At 42.3% G+C, this 25,690-nt stretch overlaps 1 protein-coding gene across 1 annotated transcript in view; it reads left to right on the top strand.

The window, feature by feature from the left end:
- Positions 1-356: 356 nt before the first annotated feature.
- Positions 357-25,690, top strand: part of GALNTL6 (polypeptide N-acetylgalactosaminyltransferase like 6) — a 642,113-nt gene continuing 616,779 nt past the window's right edge. Inside the window, exons 1-2 of the mRNA XM_063135437.1 lie at positions 357-513; positions 1,756-2,087. Of these exons, the coding sequence (XP_062991507.1) occupies positions 1,950-2,087 (138 nt within the window). The 5' untranslated portion in view covers positions 357-513; positions 1,756-1,949. The remainder of the gene's footprint in view (positions 514-1,755; positions 2,088-25,690) is intronic.

The raw sequence follows: 25,690 nt of genomic DNA, 5'->3' as shown, positions 1-25,690 counted from the left end.
TCCAACTTGCAACCTTGCGCTAGGAAGCCCAGGAACATGACTGGAGGGATCCACCAGGCCCCCCTCCAGTGCCTGCCTTCAGCTACACGGTCTGCAACTCCCTGTTCACCTGCAGGCAGCGGTTCTGCGAACAGCTGATCCGGGGCCGCGGGGTGTGTGTGTGTGTGTGTGCTGTCGCCAGGAAATTCCGCGACGGATCCTCGCCTGGAATGGGACCCGCGCGCCTCCGGGAAGGGGATCTGCTGGACTAGCCTCTCCCGTCGTTCGCCACCTCTTTCCCAACCCTCTCCCCCACCCCACCCTCACCCCCACCCCCCACGCCGCCGCCTTTCCGAGCGGCTTGTGGAAGACGCCAGCTCGCTGCTGCTTCGCTGCTGCTGTTGTTGCGGCCGCTTGTGATCAACTGATCATGAAGGAACAAGAGAAGAGGAAGATCAGCAGCCCCGGAGCAAGCCGCTGCTTCTTCCCATCAGCTCCTGCTCGGAGGTGTGGAGCTCTGGACTGGGGCATCAGGTGAGGGGGCTCTCTGGGCACAGAGTCTCGAGGGAGAGCGCTCCCCCCCCCCCGCTCTCCTGTTTCGAGAGAGAGGGAGGGAGGATTTCCTACCTCTCCACCCCCCGCCCCAATCCCCTTTCCTAAATTAGATCTCCCGCTGCACGTGTTAGTCACCAGCCAATATTTGTCGGATGAAAGACAAGGCAGGCAGGGATCCGACTGGGGAGGGGAGGGGGTGGCGACGCCAAGGCGGGGGGGGGGGGAGAGGAGGAGGAGGAGGAGGAGGGGAGAGAAAAGAGGGAGTCGAGCACGATCACGCTCGCCCACTTTTAAATATGTGATCTTCGATTCTTCTGACGGGGGGCGGCTGGGAGAAGCGAGGGTAGGCTGGTCGCCGGCTCGTCCGCCTCCCCTCTCCACGCATTCTCCCCCGTACCCACCACCACTAACACAACAACCACAAAGAATGGTAACGTGATTAGAGTAGTCGTGTGAAATCGTTTCTGCTTCACCCAGCCACCCCCCTACCCCGCTGCGAGACGTCTCCGTTGCCCACTCGTCCACCTGAACCCGGTTGGATGGGGAGGGTAAGTCGCCGAGCCGGTCCGAGCCCTGGCGCGCTGGGCGGGCGAGTGCGGCTGAGCAGTCAGGCCGCGGCTGTCAGGGCTCTTTGCCTTCTGCCGGCGAGGTGGCTGTGGAGGGGGAGAGGGGAGAGGGGGTGCCCGTGGTGGGAGAGTTTGGAGATCGCTTCCAAGCCAGGGCTTCCCGTCCAGGAAATGGATCCCACAGGGATCCATTTCCTGGACGGGAAGATGCTTGGACCGAGCCCAGCGCCCCCTTCTTCCTACTTGGAGAGGAGGGGCGGGAGAGAGCGCTGATCCGGCGAAAGAAGGTCTTGCCAGGGGCTCCGCGCTGCCTCCTGCCTTCTCTCTACCGCCGTCCCCGAATTCTGCTGCCGGAGATTGAGGAATTGGGCGCCCCGTTTTGCCTGATTCAACTCCCTCCCGCCCTCCGCCGCCACTCGTGCTCTCTGTAACTTCTGATCTTCGGCGGCAGCAGCAGCAGCGCAGCCAATCATAGCGACTCCGTTGGTTTGTGTGAATGGGGGGTGGGGGTGGGCGGGGGGTGAGGAAGGAGGGAATCGATCCATAGGCTTTTAGGATCTTCCTCGGACGATGGGGCAGGGTTGTGGTGGGTGGCTGGCAGGCTGTGCCAGAGATTAGCGCGAGGTAACTCCGGGTCTTTGCCTTGGATCCGTAGATTACAAACTCCCCCCGTGAAGGGGTGACCAAGCCGGCGAAGGGATTGAAGTTTCTGTTCACTGTTTGGGGCTGAATCGGGAAGACAAAAGGGGGTAATAAAGGAAGGATTCCCTCCACAACCCATCGTCACGAAGGAAGCAGAGAAAAATACCCATCACCTCGGCCCTTCTCCAGTATCCACTGCCATTGGCCATGAAGAGAAAACAGAAAAGGTTTCTGCAAATGACGTTGTTGTTCGTGGTGACTCTGATTTTCCTGCCAAACATTGGACTCTGGTCTCTGTATAGGGAAAAACACCTGGTGAAATCTTCCATGCTAGGAGAGCAGCAGGTAAGTGGAAAGAATCAGATCCGAAGCATCTGGGAGCAAAGAGGGGTGTGTGTGTGTGTGTGTGTGTGCGTGCAAAGCAGAGAGTTAAAGCATCTGTTTAGTTGCTATAAAAAGCTGGGCTGGCTCTTAGCTGTGGTCCATCGTTTTCCTTTGAGTCTCCTCCTGTGTGAATGCTGAACACCCTCAAAAGAGTACTGGTTGGTACTGAGGATTTGGTACTGTTTTTGCCGCTGTTTAAGGAGACCTGGAAGAAGGACAGCTGCATGTTGTGGAGTGAGGAAGTTGCCCGAGACTAATTTGTTGGACTTTCATGAATGATCATTGAGTGTGTGTCTTCTCCAGCAGACACACAGTTCATTGTCTGCAGCAGGGCTCAATTTGATCCTCAAACTTTGGACATGGGTGTGTGTCTAGATACGGCTGGATAGAAGAAGTTTGGTCAGAACTCTGTTATCCATTCTAACACATAGAGTGCAGTTGTGTATAAGCACGGTTTTTGCGATTATAGGAATAACCTTCATTTATCAATATAACCACATCATAATTGGAAACCAGAAGACCAATAATGATTTTTGAGCACTTTTCATTGTTCAAAATGCCTTATGATTATCTCCCTAAGCATCGAACCAACCCAGAGAGGTAGCTTAAGCCAAGAAATGAGCACTCTGGGCCACCTGGTAAACTTCTCAGTTGAATAAAGACTTGATTCCGAGTATCTTCCAGCCAAACTAAACATCCAGTCTGTTCAATACAGTAGTCTATTTGGGTTTTCCCCCTCTGCTAGAACTTGCTTTTGTCTCCTGGTCAATTTCCCATTACTCAGCTAACACCTCTAAGTGCCCAGTTTCACCTTTTGACTGGATATTTCTTGCTGTGATCCTATCTATATAGAAAGGCACGCACACACACAGTCCATGGACCAGTCTCTCTGTTTGATGTCATAATGTGCTCTTAAGTATCTCTAGTTTATGGTCCTCTTCGTCATCTGAGATTAGGAGCAGTTAATATAACCTATATTTTTTGTCATAATTTTCAACTCGTTAAGTTTATGTATGGCTCGTAAACCAAAATAAGACTTGCATTAAATTAAGTGCCTTTTAGAGAGTTGCTTTAATGCAAAACTTTAAATCACGGGTGCTAATAAATTAGGAAAGGCTGTATGTCTTCTGCAGATATTGCTGTGATCCTAACTGCAAAATGTTCCTTATAGATTTTAAATATTTCAAATGCATACAAGGCTGAGGGTGGTAAAAATAGAGAAATGTTTTATCTGGTAGCTTGTTTATCACTTATATCAAAATGTATCAGGCGGTACCATATATCAACTGTTGTATTAACATCCTTAATTTCAAGGGCCATCACTCAAGTGTGTTATATCCCTTCCACATATTGAATGTTCGTAAATTAGTTTGGTCAATAGAAGACACACTAATGTGCATCAAACTGTTGATTGATAGCCTACTGTTGACATTTGCTATACAGGTTTTTTTTAATGTATTAAGTAAAGTTATGAAGAGCTGCTCTGAATCAAGGTGCCACTTTAAAAACCTTTACTTTCATAAGGCATCACTCTTTTTTTACAAGATTGCTCCTTCTTAAAATACCTGCAAGATTTTAAAGACTTTTACAGCACAATTGTAAGCATCTTTATTTGGAGGTAACTCCCATTGTGTTATGGCTTACTCCCAGATAAGTATGTATAGAATTGCTACCTTAGGACATAGAAGAGGTTTAAGGATTTCTTGGATTAGGTATGCACTTTGGAGTGACTGATACATGAGTTTTTGTTTTTTAGTTAACTGTCAGCCCAATTCTGTGCGTGTTTACTCAGATATAAGTCCTGCTGTGGTCAATGAGGCTTACCCCTAGGTAAGTGTGCATAGAACTGCATCCTAAAGCATTATCTTGAACAGAAGAAAGACTTATACTACAATCCTAAGCATGTGTAATCATTCCCACCAAACTCAATGGGGCTTTATGCCCCAGTAAGTAAGTTTAGAACTGCAACCTCAGAGGGAGAGCAACTAATGTGTGAACAATAAAAATGGTCCTTTTAAAAACCAATGCATGGACAATGAAGGAATGAGCTCCAAAGTTCTCAGAGCTCACTTGCTGGAACATGTAGGGTGAAATTAGTGTTAATAAGGTCTTTAGAAGTCACATTGCTTGAATAACTTTATTCTTAGCTCTGCTTGAGAAGCAATATGACTTCCCCCTTAATAAAACAAGAGTTTTAATCACATGTTTTGAGCTGAGCTTAACACCACACAAAGTATTATCTGTTCAGAGGACTGTAATTGAATTTCCTAATAAGTGTGCAAAGGAATATATTTATTTTAACAAGTGGGAGGAGGAATACGCCATGGTGAGGCTTAGCAATGCACAGTTTGTGTGCCAATCATGTGTTTTCCAAGGCAAATTACTCGTTTCATGTTTCCTGCATTGCAACCAAAGGGCATACAGACATGCAACAGCAACACATTTGGGTTTTAAGATTCTAGATATTTATATGACAGCATTTATTTATATTTTAATCTCAGGAATATAGGCCTCAAGAAGTGGTGCTAATATTTCCTAGATCATTCCCCCCCCCCATTTCAGTATACTATACTAAGATGATGTCTAGCTTTAATATTAAAATTAATTCGTATTAAAATTGCCCCCCCCCCCCAATTATGGAATGATCTCTCCAACGGGGCCCGCCTGGTGCCAACACTGTCAACTTTTTGATGTTGGGTTAAGACCTTCATCTACTCTCAGTCGTTTGACAGCTTATGACGGGGCTTTTAATAGGTCCTGGGACTTCTTATTGTTGATTGATAAAATTGTTTGGGTGTGTTTGTGTTTAAATGTTGTATATAAATAGTTTTTTAATATCATATTACAATATTGTATTTTTTATGTTTTTAATCTTTGTAAACTGGCTAGAGAGCTTCAGCTATTGGGTGGTATAGAATTGTAATGAATGAATTTGAACAGACTCTTATCTGAATGGCCCTCCACCTGAGCTCAGCAAAATAGTATGCCCTTTTTCATTCTGATAAGAATATATTGCAGAACATAACTTTGAGATTTCAGTTGAGATTTCACTATAAGGTCCTCAGAAAGAGTACACTGTTTTTACTTGTTAATGAGTGTTTATACAATTTAAGATTGCAATACTATACCCACTTATTTAGGAGTAAGCCTCATTTAAATAAATAGGACTTTTATCTGAGTAGTAGTCTATAGGAATACACTCTTGTTAGATAGGATCCGGAGGAACTGGAAATAACCCTACCATAGGCTGAATTCAGAGTGGCATGTTCTGACAACCATTACAAGTGGCCATCATGATTGCACTGCACTTCAACATTGGCACTGCTTGCTCTAGAGTTAACATCTTATTTCATGCTATTTTGCCAATGTAATTATGTAGAAGTACTATCAGCCATTCTAAGCATTGCACCCTGGTGTGGCTTTTTGATGCGTTGGCTAAAAACTTTATGAATCTCTTCCATTTCTGAATGATTTTTATAGACAGATGTCTTCAAATGTGGTTGTGGAAGAAAACATATGCATATCATAAGACATTACTCCTGCAATCCTTTAACCATTTAACCTAGGTGTCAGACCCATTTAACTCAATGGGACTTACTTCTCAGTAGACCTGTATAGGATTGTGCTGATCATCATTCATGTTCTAGGTTGTGCGTTGCTTATCACTCACACACAGGGATGTCAGAGAAATCTACAAATGAGATTGGATTTCTGTGAATCCAACCTTTGGATCCTGCAGTACACTGGCTTTTTCTGAGTCTTGGGGACCTTTTTTTTTTTACATTCTGGAATTGGACACACATTTAGTCATACAAAAAATCATTTTTTAAAACATGCACACATGTACCTATTCCCTCCCCCCATAGACTAATGTGTGAAAATACATAATTTGGGGGGGGGGGATTTGCACAAGTTTGCATTTGTGCGGGTTCTCATTTTCCAATGTAAATGCAAGTTCAAGAATATTTTTTTTAAAAAAAACTGTCACTGAGCTGATACTGGAATGAAAGACACCTGACGATCTGCTAACCAGAAGTGGAACGGATTTTTTAAAAATCCATACATCCCAACTCACAGCAGAAACTGTGATTAATGTCCCATCAGTGTTCCTATTATTTAGCAAAAACAACAAACAGTTTTATGGCACCTTAAAGACTGTTAAATTTATTTTGACGTAAGTTTTCTTGGATAGGATCCACTACATAAAAGTGGTATCTTTTGTTGCATGAGAAATTATAGCTGGCTGATAGTGCCATTGACTGGCAAAGATAACAGTAGGTAGTGTCAAAATTCATCACAATCACTAGAGGTCTATTCTTAACATAATTGGAAACCGGAAACCAGCCAGTGAAGTCCTATTAGACAGCAAAGGTTTAAAAGGGTTTTTGAAGAAGAATACTGAAATTGGAGAGTAGCTGAATGAGTTCTTTGCATCACAGCCTTCATATGAAGAAATGCTAGAACAGATACCCATGTCTGAACCATGCCCAGAGGGCATCTGAAGAAGTAAGGTAGACAGAAGTGACAAGACAAGAATGTTTAGAGCTAAGTGACAAATTAAAAAAATAACAAGTGACTGGGATTGGATGTGATAAGCCCAAGAATTCTTAAAGAACTCAGATGTAAAATGGTTGATTTTCTAACGATAATATGGAGCTTGTCACTAAAATTGCCCTCCTTGGCAGAGGATTGGAAATTAGCTACCATATCTCTAGATTGTGTTTTTTTTTAACACGGGTCCAGGGGAATCCAGGAAAATACAGACCCACCTTGAGTCACAGAAACATCCAGAGTGTAGTGGAATGAGAGAGTGGAGCTTGGGAGAGAACAACAGTTTTAGGTTGAAAGAAATCTGGTTGCTCTTTTTTGCCTTTGGCATTTTGGGGCAGGGAGTGTTTATTAGTTGGTTACTGTGTTTGTATCGGAAAGGTTGGTGTATTTGTCTTTTGTTTATGTATTACTGATCTAAGTTGATATTGTATCTTAATAGTTGAAATTGCCTATTTTGTAATTCATTTAAATTGTTTTATTAGTATTAGTGAAAGGAATGGTTTCAATTGTTGTAGTGATATATGATTGCAATTGATGTATTGATATGCATTCTTTTTGTATTGCCTGTTGTTATATTATGAGTTGCTTTGAACACATTGGCCTGGTTCAGACAACACGTTAAACCATGCTGCTTAACCACAAAATGGTTTAAGGGAATGCATTAACATTAATGAATTCCCTTAACCATTTTGTAGTTAAACAGCATGGTTTAGCGTGTTGTCTGAACCAGGCCATTGTGTGGATAGGAAGCTTACAAATTAAAAGTGGTGAAAGTGGTGAGGATAATTTAGCTGAAAGTTAGAAAATAAGCCATGCTGAGGGAAAAATCAGCAAGGTTTCCACAAAAGGAATTCTTGCATCACCAGCCTTTTGGAGGTGTATTTTGTTTTTTGCAAGGCCATTTCTTAAGGTGAGGCAAACAAGATGGCTGCCTTCAGCCCCAAATTCTGCCTTCGGTGCCAAAAAAGGCTGTGACAAATCAGCTGCTTCCCTATGCTGGCCGCTCAGCCATCAGTGCCCTCCAAGAGAAGAGAGAGAGAGAGAGAGACTGGCCACTTGTCTGCCCAATCTCTCACTCTGAGGAATCAGGTATATTCTCTGGAAAGACCCACAAAGTAGATGACATGATTCACCAGAGAGCCAGCCAGGGCCAAATGCAGCACCTTGAATGATTCCTTCTTTAAAGTGATGCTGTAAAGATCACTGCCATGGTACTGGCAGTCTCCAGGGCCACCTCACCCAGAATGCCTTACTTGAACGAAGGATCCCTCAAATTGCAGCATGGAGGGGGAAGCAAATGGAGGGGGAATAAAGAAGAGGAGGAGGTTGATGGATGGAGAAGAAAAGGATGTTAGGTTGGAATGGGGTGGTGCTGGTGGTTGGGGATGGAGAAGGGAGGTGCATGGCCAAGGGATGTGGGGAGAGAACAGAAGGAAGTGGTGATGGTGGTTGTGGCATGTCCACCATGGTGCCAAAATTCCACTTTGCCTATGACACCAAAGTACCTAGAGGCAGGAGTGTCAACAAGCATGAAGAAAAGGGTGAACTGGTAGACTGGGACATCCTAAAAGCTTTTGACAAGATGCCTCATTGAAGGCTTTTGAATAAATGTAGCAGTCAGGAGATAAGAGCAGCAACTGGTTAAATAACAAGAAATAGAGGTGAATGGACAGGTGTTGCAATTATTATTATTATTATTATTATTATTATTATTATTATTATTATTATTATTTATATAGCACCATCAATGTACATGGTGCTGTACAGAGTAAAACAGTAAATAGCAAGACCCTGCCGCATAGGCTTACATTCTAATAAAATCATAATAAAACAATAAGGAGGGGAAGAGAATGCAAACAGGCACAGGATAGGGTAAACAGGCGCTGGGTAGGGTAAAACTAACAGTATAAAGTCAGAACAAAATCAAGTTTTAAAAGCTTTAGGAAAAAGAAAAGTTTTTAGCTGAGCTTTAAAAGCTGTGGTTGAACTTGTAGTTCTCAAATGTTCTGGAAGAGCGTTCCAGGCATAAGGGGCAGCAGAAGAAAATGGACGAAGCCGAGCAAGGGAAGTAGAGACCCTTGGGCAGGCGAGAAACATGGCATCAGAGGAGCGAAGAGCACGAGCGGGGCAATAGTGTGAGATGAGAGAGGAGAGATAGGAAGGAGCTAGACAGTGAAAAGCTTTGTAGGTCAACAGGAGAAGTTTATATTGGATTCTGAAGTGAATTGGAAGCCAATGAAGAGATTTCAGAAGTGGAGTTACATGGTCAGAGCGGCGAGCCAAGAAGATGATCTTAGCGGCAGAGTGGTGAACAGAAACCAACGGACTGATGTGAGAAGAAGGAAGGCCAGAGAGAAGAAGGTTGCAGTAGTCCAACCGAGAAATAACCAATGCATGAACAAGAGTCTTGGCAGAAGAGACAGACAAAAATGATCGAATCTTGGCAATATTATACAGGAAAAAACGACAGGATTTAGCTACTGTCTCGATATGAGGAATAAAGGAGAGCGAGGAATCAAATATAAAGCTAAGACTACGAGCTTCCTTGACTGGAGTAAGTGCAATGGAGGGAAGTAAGCAGCAGTGTCCACCAGGGACCTGCACTGGGGCTATGGAACTTCTTAAGAAATAATATGGAGTCTGGGAAGGGAGCTAGGTGGTTTGCAGATGAGATCAAAATATTAAGGGTGATGAAAATCCAATGAAAATGAGGAAGAGCTCTAAAGATTATCTCAGAAATGGTGAATAGGCAATAGAATGGCAGAAGGTGCAGAAGCAAGCAACCGAAATGATCAAGGGACGCCCTATGTGTGATGTAAGGCATAAGCATTTGGGGGCATTTTAGTTTTAAAAACAGACAACTAAGGCAGGAAATAATAGAAGTTTATAGTGTATGTAAATAATTATTATTTTGTCTCTGTATTAACCCTGATGAGCTCAAAGCCATCCAATGACAGTCTGAGTTTCCAAGTACACCTTTTCCCAAATGAACCTGCCCAAAATTTCAATTCATATTATGTAGCCATGTTTCATGTCCCACCTCCTAGAGAGTTGAGGTTTGTGGGCAGGGCCAGTGCTACCATTAGTCCAACTAGGCAGCCACCTAGGGCACAGACCTCAGAGGGGTGCAGTACTGACCTTTAAGGGTCACAGTTTTATACAAATTAGCTGTTAAGAAAAAAACATAACAAGTTCAAGTTTTGTGCTTTTTATTTTTTCTACAAAACATCTGTTCTTAAAAATTGAAGTTGGCAATTTTTTGGGGTGTGTGTGCAAGTAGCTTGCGTTGCTTAGGGTGCAAAATAGTCTGGCACTGGCCCTGTTTGTGGGTACTTATAGCAGAGCATTTTGGGTTGCACCCCTGTTGTGAAATGTAGGCTAGACTCCTTCTTAGTGTCCTTTAAAAGGCTGGTGACAATGCCATAGCCAAGCTATTAATAATTTTAAACATCGATTCCCAATTTTAAAAATGTTTTGTATTTTTATTGGTTTTATTGTACATCATCTCCAGTGCTCATCGAGCAGACAGGCAATCCAAAAATTTTATAATTATATAAGTATATGCATGCTCTCTCTCACACACACAAATAAATCAATTTATGATAGATTCAGGCCAAGTCACCCACAAAAAGTGCTTTTTCATACAATGTGGAGAAGGTCACTGGCTTAATGCAACTACTGTGAAAAAGGCAAATTCTATGTTGTGCATAATTAGGAAAGAAATTGAAAATAAAACTGCCAAGATCCAACTCCCCTTAAACAAATCTGTGCAAACCAACCACACTTTGAATACTGTGTACCGTTCTGGTCACTGCACCTAAACAGGATATAGTAGAGTTGGAAAAAGTGCAGGAAAGGGCAACTGAAATAACCAAGGGGCTGGAGCAACTCCGCTATCAGGAAAGGTTACAATTACTGGGACTGTATAGCTTAGAGAAAAGTTGAATGAGGGGAGATGTGATAGAAGTGGTGTGGATGGGTGACATTTTTTCTCCCTGTCCCATAATACTAGAACCCAGGAGCTGATTGGTAGGAGATTCAGGACAGATAAAAAGAAGTACTTCTTCACACAGTGCATCGTTAAACTATGGAATTCGCTACCACAAGAGGTAGTAACGGCCACCACTTTGGATGGCTCCAAAAGGAGATTAGACAAATTCATGGAAGGTAAGGCTATGAATGGCTACTAGTCCTGATGGGTATGTGCTGTCCCCAATATCAGGGGCAGTATGCCTGTGTACACCAGTTGCTGGGGAGCATGAGCAGAAGGGTGCTATTACACTCACGTCCTGCTTGTGGATTTCCCACAGGCAGCTGATTCGCCACTGTGTGAGCAGAATGCTGGACTAGATGGACCTTTTGTTTGCTCCAGCGTGTTCTTAAATGGCTTTGAGGGAGGATTAGCCCATTTAATGGAGGATAAGACTATCAATGGCTATTAGCTATGTTAAGTAAATGAAACCTCTGGATTCTGAGGCAGTATGTCTCAGAATATTAGTTGCTGGGGATTTACTAATTGCTGTCCAGTTCATGGGTTTCCTGGAAGTATCTAGTTAGCCATAGTGGGGAAAGTTGCTGCTGCACTACATGAACATTTGTCTTGATCCAGCAAGGCTCTTCTTCAGAACAGGCTAAGGTAGGCGTGGTGTTTTAGATTTTAAGTTCATAAGCAAAATAGTCTGAAGATCAGGATTCTTGCAGATCATTGTAACAAGATTTTTTAAAAAACCAACCAACCAAGAAACAAATCTGGTCTCTTTTTTTTAAAAAAAAACAACACAAACATTTGGCAGTAAAGTGACAAAACAATCTACAGAATATAAAGCTTCAAAGTAAAAATGAACTTGTCTCCTATTCTCTATAAATCAGTCACTCTTATTACACTATGGAAACCCAAGGAACTTAATCGAGTATGGTTTACAGTCTTTTCTTTTACAGCCTAGTAAATTCTGATTGGTGTATTTGAGTTCTGTTTACATTTTTTGGTACAGTTTATTTTACTTTATTTTGTCACTTTTTTCCTCTTTCATATTGTTTGTCAGTAGAACATTCACATAAAAGAATTTAAACGCCTTCGTAGATCTCTGCCTGGCAAATTCCCAAGACAGCGCCTTGGGATGTTAAGTTATTTCTCATAATAGCATTCTTCTTTTTCTCTTGTTTTAGCACTTCGCCCCCCCTCCCTAATCTGGCAGTCACTCTTAATAACGGCTAGGTAACCTTGAAAGTATTCTTTCAGTGCATCTCTAATGAGTTTTACTACATTTATTCCATCTAGCTCTTCAGCAGCATACAAAAGATATTCCTCATGACATAACAGAATGTAATTTCACCTACAGAGCCTTTCGTCTGCTAAATATTACAAAGGCAGGTGGGTGGTGAAATCTTCTTGTGATTGAATTTGTTGACTAGAAATGGGACCAACTGGAGGAAGTATATTAGTATTATACATATCAATGCCTATTTGCTATGAGCTTATTTTCTCATTCCTATTGTTGTCACTTAACTTTTTTGTGTGTGCTAAACTATTAACTATAGCGATTGTTTCCAGTGTTCCTCTTCTACTTGGTCCATTAGTGTAGTTTCATGTTCCTCTCTTTCAGGGCCAAACTAGACTTGATGCTATACATCATTAACAACTATATCAGGGATCGTTGTTTTTAAAGTAACATTAATATCAGGTGTGTCGACCTCCAATTTCTGTCAGGGCCACAGTACGTAGTGACAGGAGGTTTCTTCCCCTGCTACCGTAAAGACAAAAATCTCATCCTCTTGCCTGCTATTAGCTGCAGAAGGGAAGGTCTCAATGGCCCCATTCAGACAACACGCTAAACCATGCTGCTTAAACACAAAATGTTTAACGGAATGCATTAATGTATTCCATTAACCATTTTGTGGTTAAGCAGCATGGTTTAGCGTGTTGTTGGAAGGAGGCAAGTAGCACCAACGGGAGGTTTTATCCATGACTAATAGCAGATGTGGAGAGGGAGAAAAGGGTTAAAACTCCCCTCCATGCAAGTTGAAGTCTCAATGGAAATAATGTTTTGTTTTGTTTTAAATGAACATAGTTATTAATGACCCATTTAACATCGTATCTAATTTGTTCCTCACTCTTTCTCCTGGAACCTATACAATTTGTTGCCTGCTTGCATGTAGGGCCAAAGGGCATAGGGGGATGTGGGTGCACATATATGCCCCACCCTCACCTTTCCTGCATGCCTGGCTGCCAGCTCAATCTACAAAGGTCTGGATACAGCTTTGTAAGCATGTTCAGCTGAACACTCTTATAGAGATTCCATGATGAGCCAGGGTTTGCGATCACAGAATCTCTATGAATGTGTTGAGTTGAACATGCTCACAGAGTTCTATAAAGACCTTCGCACGGAAGCCAGGTTTGTGGGGACATTGTGGATACGGCTTATGTGTGCACCCATGTCGTCCTACTGACTTTTCTCTTATCCATGAGCAGGCCTACATTTGAGTCATCCTCTTTTTAGATATCCCACTAAGTAGGCTATCTCCACATTCCAAGGTTATAGCAAAGATGGTGCCAAATGCTTACACCTTTGGGATTTGAATTTCACCAGAGAGAATTTGTATCACCAAATGTTGCTTTCAGTTGAGGAATTGAAGTGCTGGTCCAGTATAAGTGCTGGTCCATTACATTCTAGGAGAGGAAAGTAAGAGGCAGCAGGTCAAAGAGAGAGTAGAAGGAATCACATCCACTGACAGCTCTGTCAGCCCATGCAACGTCCAGCTGATGAACCAGCCCACCTTAGTTTCAGAGACCCTTGGAGCAAGCTTCTATGATTGGGTAACATGATCCTTGTCTAAGAAAGACTTTGACCTGGCTACAAGATCTGTCTGCTGGGCAAAAGCATTTGTTACCCAGGGAAGCCAGCATTTCTTCTCTGGCTTGGATTTCCATCCAAGGCAGAGAAGAATTCTGGGGCTTATAAAGTTTCCTCCTCTTCTGAGGTGGGCTTTAATGAGTGTTTTAACTTTTTCATGAATAACTTTAATAACATTTTAACTCTCTGAACCAACTCATTTGACAATTTTAATAGCACGATGGCATTTTCTGTGGGCTGGATTAATGTCTGTATTCCCTGGGAGTCTGCTGTCCTGTCACTTTGACATGGCAAGCTGTCAGGCCCTTTGAGAGAACGGAAACATGATTTGGAAATTTAACCCGATTTTCAGGATGCACCTGTTTTCTGAGTGTTCTAAATATTAACATGCAAAATACTATATTTCCAATTTAAAAGAATCCCAATGTAAAATATTCAAGCCAGGTGGGTAGGTCGGAGTGGTGTTGTTTGAGGTTTAAAAAAGACTTGCCTTATTTTTGAGAATTGAACATGGGATTTTACAGTTCACTGCTTAAGCTCTCAGCTGCTATATTACAGCAACTCTGATGTCGCCTTTATAGATTGCTCCCTGGATGGGGGTGCAAAAGCTTGAAGCACAGATGGCTTTATCATTGCGTCGGACAAGAAATAGTCATCTTTGTGTGAACTGCCTCCTTTCTTTTTGCAGTTATTTTCAAAATAGTTTAGCCATATGGTACCGCTGTTCCAACTCCTACGAAGTTCTAGTTCTTATAAAAAAGAGACAAGAACCCTCCATGTAGCAGTGGGCTTTTCACATGCTTTTGGAATCCAGAGGTCCCTCAACGTGAGAGTTGAGTTGTATGGACAAAACAGATCGCACAACTACATTGATCAACTTGAATTTGGATTGTTCCACTTCAAACTCACAAGATTTAAGATATCCTTGCACATAAAAACAACAACTCCAACCTTGCACATTAAAAAGCAACAACAGCCCTAAGGTTTGAGCCTAGCCTGCTCCTTGATATACTAGTTTTATTTGTGTACTTTGGAATTATGGGTTTTTAAAAATAAATAAATAATTGGGTGTCTGTCAGAAAGAGCATCCGGCATGTGCACTCAGTCAGATACTGTGTGTAAGAATTAGGGGTTGTATCCAAAGTGAGCCCTACTTAGAGTAGACCCATTGAAATGAATGAGATTTAAGTTAGATTAACATTTGATATAATCCTATGCCTCAACTGTGCTGCTTAAATGTATCCAGGCCTTGTAGAGGCACTGAAATTCTGCCACACAGTGAAAATATTTAAAACAAAACCTGCAGTTGTGTGACTGTACCACAGAGAACAAGGAACTTTAAAATGTAAGAGTCTTGATTACTCCTCAAGAGTGCAAATTATTATTTTTATTCATTTATAAGAAATTTCTGTGGTGCTCAGTTTTGCTAGAGGGAGCCCTCCTGTGGCTAATTTAATACTTACTAATTTGCAGGGATATTATCCAACAGAGCATATTTGGGAAGATAAAAATGACTGTTGTGCTTTGGTCCTGTGTACATTCGTTTATATCTACAGCACCAGTATTTTTGTGCTTAAATTGTGTTTTCTATGTCCTGACTCTGCACAATGACTCACTTAGGCACATTTAAGGATATTACATTATTTGTATGAGTCTGGTCCTTTTGTCTTCTGGTGCAAAGGAGGCCCTACCTTCTTGTTTGAGAGCATAAATGCTCTCTGTGGCAAAAATAAATTAAACTATGGTGATGGTGACCATTAATAGACAACTTTAAGACCATGGGCATGGCTAGATGGGCTGATATACCCGGGATCGTCCCTGTGCATCCACGTGATGCACAGGGAATCCTGGGAGCAGAGAGGGATGATTCCTTCCTTTCTCTGGGATATCACCCTACCTATTAACTTCGATTTTTCCATGGTCTCGGGACCATCCCAAGACCGTGGAACATGTGGCCCACCGTCGCGGTTTCCCCTCGGCTCCTCATGAGTAATGCGAGGAGCCGGGAACTGGGCACGGGGCACAGAGGAGCTCTGTGCCCATTGGGGGTGGGGGGGAGCACGGGGTTGTTGCTTTTTATTTTTTAAAAAAACCACCTTACAATTTCAGTTGAGCACTTGTGCACCCCTTTTCCTTTAAAAAAATTAATCCAAAATGGTGGCCGCAACGTCACGCACCACATGTAGACAAGGTCGATGATCTCACAATCATAAAATCATGAGATCATCACCCTCCACCCCCCTCGTCTAGACATGCCCCATATGTGTTCTATGGAAACAGGAAATCATTCATTCACCCAATGAGTCCAATTAAAAGTCACATCCTAGGGAATGAAATTTGAATACGAATAACTATTTCATATGTTTGATCAAAATTCATAAATTTTATTTAATTGTATTAATGGGAATAGATCTGAAAAATATGAAAAATGCTAGTGCATATCTGTTCTCCATATCCCTTTTCTAACATAAGTAGAGAGCATTAGAGGTGGAGGAGGAGGTCATAGGGCCATGCTGTCTGGCCCTGGCCCCTGTTGATGATGTGTGCTGCAGCCATGCCCCTGTCAGTTATGATGACAATGCTTCTCCGCCCTCCATGCATTCACTCCCCACCCAGTGCTCATTGTTGACATACCTGCAACAGAAATGCTTCCCTCTATCCACATGTTTGGCTGGTGTTGGCGGAGGACTTTAGATGTGTACTGATCCACACATCTAAAGTGGGGGGCCTGGCCTTTGTGTGGAGAAGTTCATACATTAGGACCCCCACATCAACACAAATATCGTACATCAAGATAAACATAAAGTCTGATTGTGGCAAATTGGTGCAGAGCGTGTGTGACTGGTGTGAGTCCACTGCCCTAGACATGTTAAGGTGAATGTCTGAGGGAGGTTGTGTGTACCACTCTCTTGTGATGCTGGCCAGTTAGGTAATGTACAACCAATTACTGAGGAATTATCTGAAGGATGTACTTTGTGAAAGTCTTTTCCACCTATGTGAAGATAAAGATTTTATCAGACTTGTCTCAGATCCATATATATATATATATATATATATATATATATATATATATATATATTCTCCTCCAGTGTAATTTAGGGAAATAGAAAGATTTGTGCAGCTTTTCATTTTAATCAAATTTCCTCTCATTTCAGAGGAGCTCAGGGGATCTTAACTGAAAATCTCCTGATCTTCTTTTTGTTTAAATTACCCACCTTTTAATTAAACCATTTCTCGAAGTGGGAGCTTATCTTTCTACAAATGTGACCATTAAAACATGATCTTGGTCCATTCACAACCTGACCAAGTATTTCATGTCACTGAGGCATGTCATTGGAGCTGCTTTTATGGCTAATGAGCTTCTATCAAATGTACTAAAAAATGTTGCTTCGAAGTCAGTATTTCTTTTACCTTTTGCTGACTGGCACAATTCCTTCTTTGTCAATATTGCATAGTTGTGTCATCTAGGCATTATTAGAAAATCATGAAACACTTAATGTTTTGTGATATATAGTATGTCTTAACAAGAATTTCTATGGGGGAAAAGGGGGGAGAGAAAAGAATCTATCTTCTCTGAATGTCACCTTCTGTTAAAAGAAAAAAAGAAAGAAATAGGTGTGTGTGTGTGTGTGTTTGTGTGTGTTTGTTTTTGGACACTTGAGATCAGGTCTGCACTAGTAGTTTTCACATTTGAAACCACTGTGATGTGTATTAGATATCTGGGAATTGATTAGTGTATCTTTATTGTATTGAACTATTATGGGCTTGTTTGTTTTTTAAGTTTATCTAGCAAAATACACACATAGCAAAGCCAGCCATCCTGTGCTGACACAAAGCAAAATACTTGTTACATGTGAAAATATAGGAAGGAGCAAATACAGGTACACTGTAAGCCGTGAAAACAAACCACTTGTCTCTTGCTAGGTTTTAGAGACTGCCCAAGATATTTTGGTGACTGAGGATGAAAATCCAGATGCTACCTCCTCAGTAGTAAAATGTCATATACATTAATTATGGGCAAAAATCTGCTACCTTAGGCAGGTTCACCTCACCTGCTTGTCAGATCGGCCTTGCTTTGAGCACTCATTCATCTCTGCACAGACTCTCTGTCTTTATCAACATTACGGTGATGGAGAAACCCCCACGAGTCATTCTGCTCAAATTACTGAATGCCTTTTGGCTTTCCTTGAAATTTCTTGAGTATTCCACTTGAGGACAAACCTCAAAATTTGATTCAAGCAGGCCAAATTTGGGGTGGAGGGGAGGGAAGACTCGAACCAATATCAGATTCTTAACTGAAACGTTCACATTTCTTCACTTCTGTGCTCCTTCTTTTCCTTACACATTTATTTGCTAGCAACCCCCCCCCCCCCCACACACACACAACTTTTCCTTTGGTTTCTGCCTTCATATTCTGCACCATATATCTGCAAGCCCTTCCTTTTCTCCTCCAAAGCATCATGCTTTCAGTGTAGGATAAGGCTATTGATGACTACTAGTCCTGATGGTTGTATGCTACCTCCAGTATCAGAAACAGTATGCCCCATGTACAGCAGTTGCTGTGGAACATGGATGGAATGGTGCTGTTGGGTTTTTCGTGGGAAGCTAGTTGGCCACTGTAAACAGAAAGTTGGACTAGATGGACTCTTCTTATGCCTCCTGCTACTAGTTGATATGATTTATCACCATTATATCCCACACCATTGCTCCAAGATGCTCAGGGCAATGTATGAAAGGTCTAGGGTGGCCAGGTGTCTTCCTTTACAAAGGACATTATTCTATTTGAAGGACTGTCCAGTCCAGGAGGGAGAACAGGGGGACTTAAAGTTTTCCACCAGCAATTAGCACCTGGACAGCAGTCAGAGGTGGCACACAGACCGCCTGGTCACAATCTTCCCACTCTGGTGAGATGCTTTGCATTTATTTTAAATTAGAGGACTTAATTCTTTATTCTATACATATAAATTAGTATATGGAATTTTTATGAACGTCTGGGTCCTCTTATTTTGGTGATACATTCCCTCTCTTTTTGGTGATGCATAATTGACCATCCTATTGTGGTTAACCCATTTTATGGTAGCCCAGAACATAGTCCAAAAGGTGAATGTTAACTGTAACATGTTAGAAGCACATGTTAATAGTTCTACTGAGGAAGCTGTGGAGGTCAGGTTCTGCAGGCTGCTTAGATGGGAAACCGACTATGTAACTTGCGTAAGCAACTCTGAGCACTTTGAAGGAAGAGTACATATAAGTATAAAAAGTAATCCCCCACATGTTTACTCACTGTGAGCATGTCTACACTAGAGGGAGGGAGGGGGGAGGATCTATTCCAGCAGGCCTATCCAGTGGAATTTTAGAATGTTTTTAGGATGTTTTAATCATGTATGCTATGTTTTTAATCAGTTTTTAATGTGTTTTATATTCACTGTTTTATATTCACCCTTGATCCAAGTGGAGAGGCGGGTAAGAAATAAATTATTATTATTATTATTATTATTATTATTATTATTATTATTATTATCGTGGACTTACCTGCTTCTGTGATCATCCCCCGATGTCCAAACGACAGCGCGTCATCCCGGAAGGAGAGAGGGATGTCGCGACCACCATTATTATTATTTTTGTAAGAGCGCAATCGCACTTCACTGAAAAAGTGAGTTTAACAAAACGAAACAAAACTTGAACCTGCTCCCCACCCACGATTGGAATGGACTGTCCCAGTGCAGCTCTGTGCCCATTTTAAGAGCTCCGCTACTTATGGGAAGGAAGGGACAACCCGGGAGCAGCGGCCACACAGCTTACACTCCTTGGGATGGTCCCAGGACTGCAGAAAACTCAGGTTTTCACAGTCCCAGATATCCCAAAGAAAGGCCCTGGTCATACCAAGTTGCCCCTGGGACCCCCTGAGTGTCATTTGGGGAATGATCCAAGGACTACCCCAGGATATAGGGCTGGTGTAGACATGCCCTGAGTTTCATGGCAGCATGGCAGAGTTGGGGGTTGAACCTGTCTTCATGGCCAGATCTACACCAAGCAGGATATTGCACTATGAAAACTGTTGGGGCCCACTGACACATACCATATAGAGCTTTCATACCACTTTCATGCCATTATATCCTGCTTGGTGCGGCTCCTGCCTCTTATATACCGCTTTCATACCACTTTTATAGTGCTATATCCTGCTTGGTGTAGATTCAGCCCAAGTCTAACAAAGTTACACCACATTTGGGGTAGATCTTCCAACAGAATTCTGGAAGGAACCCTTGAATGCTGAAAGGATATCAGTGGTGATAACATCTGAATTAAGTGATGTTATAAGCTCTGAAAATGTTCTGTCTTTGGCTTATAGTTCTTTAGGTTATTCATTTGTACCCAAATACTAAATAAAATACCCTGCTTTATCACCATAATTTTCTGGCACCATTTACAGGAGGTCAGTTTTAAAGCTGGGGTGGGGGAGTAGAAGCCTGACTAAGGCCATAGCTAGACCTAAGGTTTATCCCTGGATCGTCCAGGGGCCAAACCTGTTCACCTAGGTGACACAGGGGATCCAGTGCTCAGGCAGGGGCAAACCCTGGATGATTCCGGACCTAAACCTTAGGTCTAGCTGTGGCCTAAGTAATATTCTGGGGGGGGAAAGGGAAACTGAGTGGTTGCCTTCAAATCACACCCTTCTACTCCAATTTAATTAATACGGAATACTTAATATCTCTTGGCTTTATATACACAATGATCTAGTAAGATTAGAATCCCATTTCACCCATAATCATGCTTTGAAAAGCATGGGAAAATATCACTCTTTTTATCTCACATGAACCACCTTGATTGTAAGTGCAACTGGGTGGTTAAAGAGCATTAAGAAGTTACCAATCTGCTATAATTGATCATAAATATACACCCTATATTGGCCTCCTTGGTTTTTGCTAGTATAAGGACAGTATGCCATACTGTTGCTGCACCACCACTGTTCGTGTTCGTGTTGCACCAGTGGGACCCACTGCTAATACAATGGGAAGCTTGTGCTTCCTAGAGCAACTCCAGGAAACAAGCCGGAATGCTCGTTTCCAGAATGGGGCAGTTCCCTTCTGTCAGTTCCATTGCTCAGGGGAGGGTGGTGGTTCCAATTTTGGTGGGGTGGATATTCTGGGTTTTAGTTACAATCAGCCAGAGATCTCAAAAAGCTATCCAAAGTGCTGGAACCATTTTGGGGGGAAAGGTCACCACTTGGGATAGGTGCTCTAGACTTCTGGCTGGTTGTAACTAAAACCCAGAATGGAATCTCTTCCCCACAGAAATTGGGGCCACCAACCTCCCCTGCCACTGTCCCTTTCTGTTCTAGAAATTTTGGGCCATTTCTAGTTGCTTTAGGAAGCACTATGTTGCACTAGTGGTGGACGCACAGGCAATATTGAATACTGCCTAGTGGAAAATGATTGGAATATCAATTATTGTAATAGGAATTCCATCTTTCTATTTATTTATTTATTTATTTATTTATTTTAATGCTGAAAATTATTTCTCAAAATGAATTCATTTCATTTTATTAATTGTTGATTGGGTTTTCATCTGGCTGCAGAAGATTATTATAGCATTGCATTTTTTTTGAATCTTGTAACATTTTAGATTGCATTTTACAAGGAGCGACGGTTATTCATTATCATGGAGTGTGCATGAACAACACACATTAATTCCACAATGGAAAGACTATATTGCTATTTTCCAGTTTCTGATAAATGACTACAATTTAAGTTGCCTTTGATATGTGCAGAAAATGAATGACAAGCTTGAATGGATGTTCGTTCACAGAATGCTTGCAAGCACACTATAGTGACAATCAAACCACTCATGAAATTTTAATATTCTAGCAAAATATAAAACTAGAACATGGAAAACCATTAAATAAAGAAAAGAAAAAAATACTCTAAAAAATAAAAAATGCAAAGCTTACAGCATAATAATAATGATGATGATGATGTAGCTCAAAATCAATTGATGTATCTAAAACTGACATGGAAACCATCATAGCAACATATGATCAATGTTTCATTAACTTGTACAGCATACAAAGTAGGTTTGTTTTGCATAAAGAATAGATTTCATTGCTGGTGTAAAGGCAGCCCAACATAAATTTCCAAAAGTTGCTGATATATGGGGGAAGAATTTAACTGAACACCTGCAATGATCAAACAAATCTGGTTTACTTCCTCAGAGGAGATCTGCCTAACTTTTGTAAACCGCCCAGAGAGTTTCGACTATGAGGCGGTATATAAATGTAATAAATAAATAAATATTCTTGGATCCAAACAGCTGCTTAGAGGCCTGTACGTACAAGCCCAGCGAGATTTCTGTATTTCTTTTCTTTGGAACCTGATGTCATATCAAGACCTGCTTCTATAACTAAGGATATAAGAAGTGCCCTGCTGGATCAGACCAAGGGGCCATCTAGTCCAGCACTCTGTTCACACAGTGGCCAACCAGCCATCGGCCAGGGATGAACAAGCAGGACATGGTGCAACAGCACCCTCCCACCCATGTTCCCCAGCAACTGGTGCACACAGGCTTACTGCCTCGAATACTGGAGATAGCACACAACCATCAGGGCTAGTAGCCATTGATAGCCTTTGCCTCCGGGAATTTATCCAACCCCCTTTTAAAGCCATCCGGATTGTTGGCCATCACTACATCTTGTGGTAGCGAGTTCCATAATTTAACTATGCACTGTGTGAAGAAGTACTTCCTTTTAGTTGTCCTGGTTCTCTCTCCAATCAGCTTCATCGGATGACCCCGGGTTCTAGTATTTTGAGAGGGGGAGAAAAATGTCTCCCTATCCACATTCTCCAGTCAATGCATAATTTTGTACACCTCTATCATGTCTCCCCTTAGCCTCCTTTTCTCTTAGCTAAACAATCCCAGTTGATGTAACCTTCCCTCATAGGGGAGATGCTCCAGCCCCTTAATCACTGTTTGCCATATGGCATGGGAAGTTGCTGTTTTGAAAGTTCTTTGGAGCCCAACTTGGTTTGGGGGAAATGGTATGCAGCCAGAATGACAGGAAGTCATTTTTCATACGCCTTGAACTAGATTGATTAGAAATAACTGTTTTTGCTCTACTATTTTCCTAGGTATTTCCCATGAGATATCCGAAAGATATTGGAAAAGGTGCTGCTTTATCTGAAGAACTTATAAACTGATTTTGACAATACTGAAAACCGTGTAACCTTTTTTTAAAGATTGGTTTGACTTTTTACATAGGTGATCCATATAATAACAGGGACTGTAAAAAGAAAAAAATGTGTAGAGGGACACACACAAAAATAGAAAGAAAAATAAAGAAAAATCTGCAAATAGAGTACTGTGGGTAATGTGTTACAATATTACACCCACACTTGGAAGAAAGAGACAAGAGACAGCTGAAATGGGAGACATATCCCTCCTCCATTTGACTAGCTAGTTTCTGTTCTTCGAACAAGTGTGTCTGTGACTCACCTGACCAAGAGAGAAAACAGTGGCTATACGGACAGGCCCTACTCAGCAACAGATGTGTAAATGTCAGCTTCCAGAATTAATTTATATAGACTGTGGTCCTTGAAACGCCTTTCAAGCCGAATGACACAAAGTGGTACACACGGGCAGGACCGGCACTTAGGATAAATAGTGCCTTGGCAAGAAGTGCTTTTGGTGCCGTCCTCCCACTGTAGTCAGATGCACAAGGCTACCCAGAAGATTTTGGGGGCCTGGTGCAGGTGTGATGTCTATCGAGAACAACATTGCTCAAAAACATGATCTATCCGTCACCATGCTACAGTTTGCCCAAGCCAAAGCTTGAAAACCCACATTCTGAGCAGTAGCAGGGCACTATGTAACACAGGGATTTACTTATAATATTTTGGTTTTGTAACAGTTCCTATTTTTTGGTGAGCATGCCTTATTTTTAACTTTAAAAATAAAAAAGAAAAGTTATAAATTAAAGTGATATAAAGCTGACCTCTTACAGCTTAATTTTATAGAGCTTATAGCGTCAACAGTATTTGAAGTGTTCAGTGCTCTGTAATGTTGCCTCAAAGTAAAGCTGTGTTGCAGTGATTTTTACCTAGTGAGAATGACTGCAAAGTGTAAATTGAAAAAGAAACGTGAAACGAATTGAATGAAGATCATTCTCGTAGTTAGTACCCAACAACCTGTAGAATTGTGGGGGGAAAAAGGTTATAGGTAGGACTGTGCTCCGCTTTGCTTCAGAGCCTAGAAGCAATAGCGAGGTGGCCTGATTCGCCTCCCGACAAATGCAGAGATGAAGCGGGTCAGGGGGGGCTGTGGATCGAGGTGAAGAGGATCGATACCAAGCAAATCCTTCGCCTCGATCTGGAGTTCCAAAAAAAAGGTAAGTGGAGGCTTACCTGACGCTGCCACAGTCCATGTGGCAACGGCGGCAGAGCCAGGTAAGGGGGCAGAGCGGAGGTGGCTTACCTGCCTCTGTTGTGGTCCGGCGGCAGCTTCAACTGAGGCTAAGGCTCAAACCGGAAGACCAGGCCACAGCCGCAGCCTGCCCTTCCTCTTTGAGCCTCGGCCTCAGGTGAAGCCGCTGTTGAAATATGACAGATGCAGGTAAGGGGGGAAGAGGCAGGGGGAGACTTACCTGGCACCGATGCCACCACCGCAGTCCGTGCGGCTATGGTGGTGGAGTCAGGTAAGGGGGCAGTGGGAAGGGACTTACCTGAGTCCGTCGTGTTCCAGCAGCAGCTTCAACTGAGCCCGAGGACTCAAACTGGAAGACCAGGCCTCCTGTTTGAGTCCTTGGGCTCAGTTGAAGCAGTCGCCGGCCACAACGGTGCCAAGTAAGGGGAAAGGAGGGAGGGGGGCCTTACCTGGCGCTGCTGCTGCTGCAGAGCTCTGATATGGATATGGAGCTCCACAGCGGAGCGGAATGGACCATAGGCGGATCGACTTGGGGCAGAGCCAAAAATTGCGGATCGGGTGCAGATTGGATCGGGGGGTCCATGCACAGCCCTAGTTATAGGTATGTAACCCTTGCTCTCTGCAACCTGTAGAACCTTGACAGAATGTTTACAGATATCCTAGAACAATGTTTTTTACCACCCTTGCTCACTGCAGTTAGTACATTATAAAATAATAATAATTCAACCACTGAGCACAGCTCAGCATTCCCCTCAGCTCAGCACCCTGGCTGATCGCCCAGTTCTCCCACCCCTAAGGTGATTTGGGATTGGATGAAATATTTTTATTTAAATCCTTAAGAAGAGCTCTTGAAGGAGTCTGGCTGACAATTATCTAGGAGAGGTGCACTAACTCTTCTGTTACATCCACATAATTTTGGGAAAGTCACTTCAGTGACTTTTTCATGTTAAACTGCATTTTACGATACTTCCTGTTTGAAAGACTGACTAGTCCTGTTAGTGCAAGAGTTAATTCATTAGGTAGCAGGCATTCTGCTGAACCAGGAGAAAAAGAAGAGCAAAACTACCAAGAGTAACAAGTTCATTTTTCTTCATTTCATATTTAGTTTTTTAAAACATATCTAGTTTGTTTTTTAAAAGGTATCTAGTTTGCATATAACCATGACCTGTTACAATTTTAAGGATTTAAAATGCATTCAGACTGCTCTGACATGATGCCACAATCCCAGTAAAGAATGCAGTTCACTATTATGCATGGGATTATAGTACATTTTGTGGTAGATCGCTTGCACTCCTCCAGTTGAATGAATTATACAAAATTATACAAGCCCCTTGACTTGTGTAATATTTGTGGCTGCAAACTTTATAAAATGATGGCACAGGAGACTAATGCATGAAGCAAACTTCATTTTTACACTGTGGATTTCTTACTACAATGGATCTCAAAATGGCTGCCACCTGGGTTTGGGTAGCTGTTCTCAGAAGTGCTCATTCTGTGCTCCCATACATGTGCTCTCTAGCTACAGTTATCCATGCTCTGATAACCTCTCGATTGGATTACTGCAATGTGTAATATGTGGGGCTGCCTTTGAAAATGGTCCGGAAACTTCAGCTTGTACAAAACAGGGCAGCCCACCTATTAACAGGGACTGACCGGCAAGACCATATCACGCCAGTCCTTCTACAATTTCATTGGCTGCCAGTCCAGGTCCAGGCCTGATTCAAAGTGCTGGTACTAATATTCAAAGCC

Source organism: Elgaria multicarinata, chromosome 10 (genome assembly GCF_023053635.1).
Source record: "Elgaria multicarinata webbii isolate HBS135686 ecotype San Diego chromosome 10, rElgMul1.1.pri, whole genome shotgun sequence".
Lineage (NCBI taxonomy): Eukaryota > Metazoa > Chordata > Lepidosauria > Squamata > Anguidae > Elgaria > Elgaria multicarinata.
The sequence above is the reverse complement of the archived record's forward strand: the minus strand, read 5'-3'. Positions and strand labels throughout refer to the sequence as shown.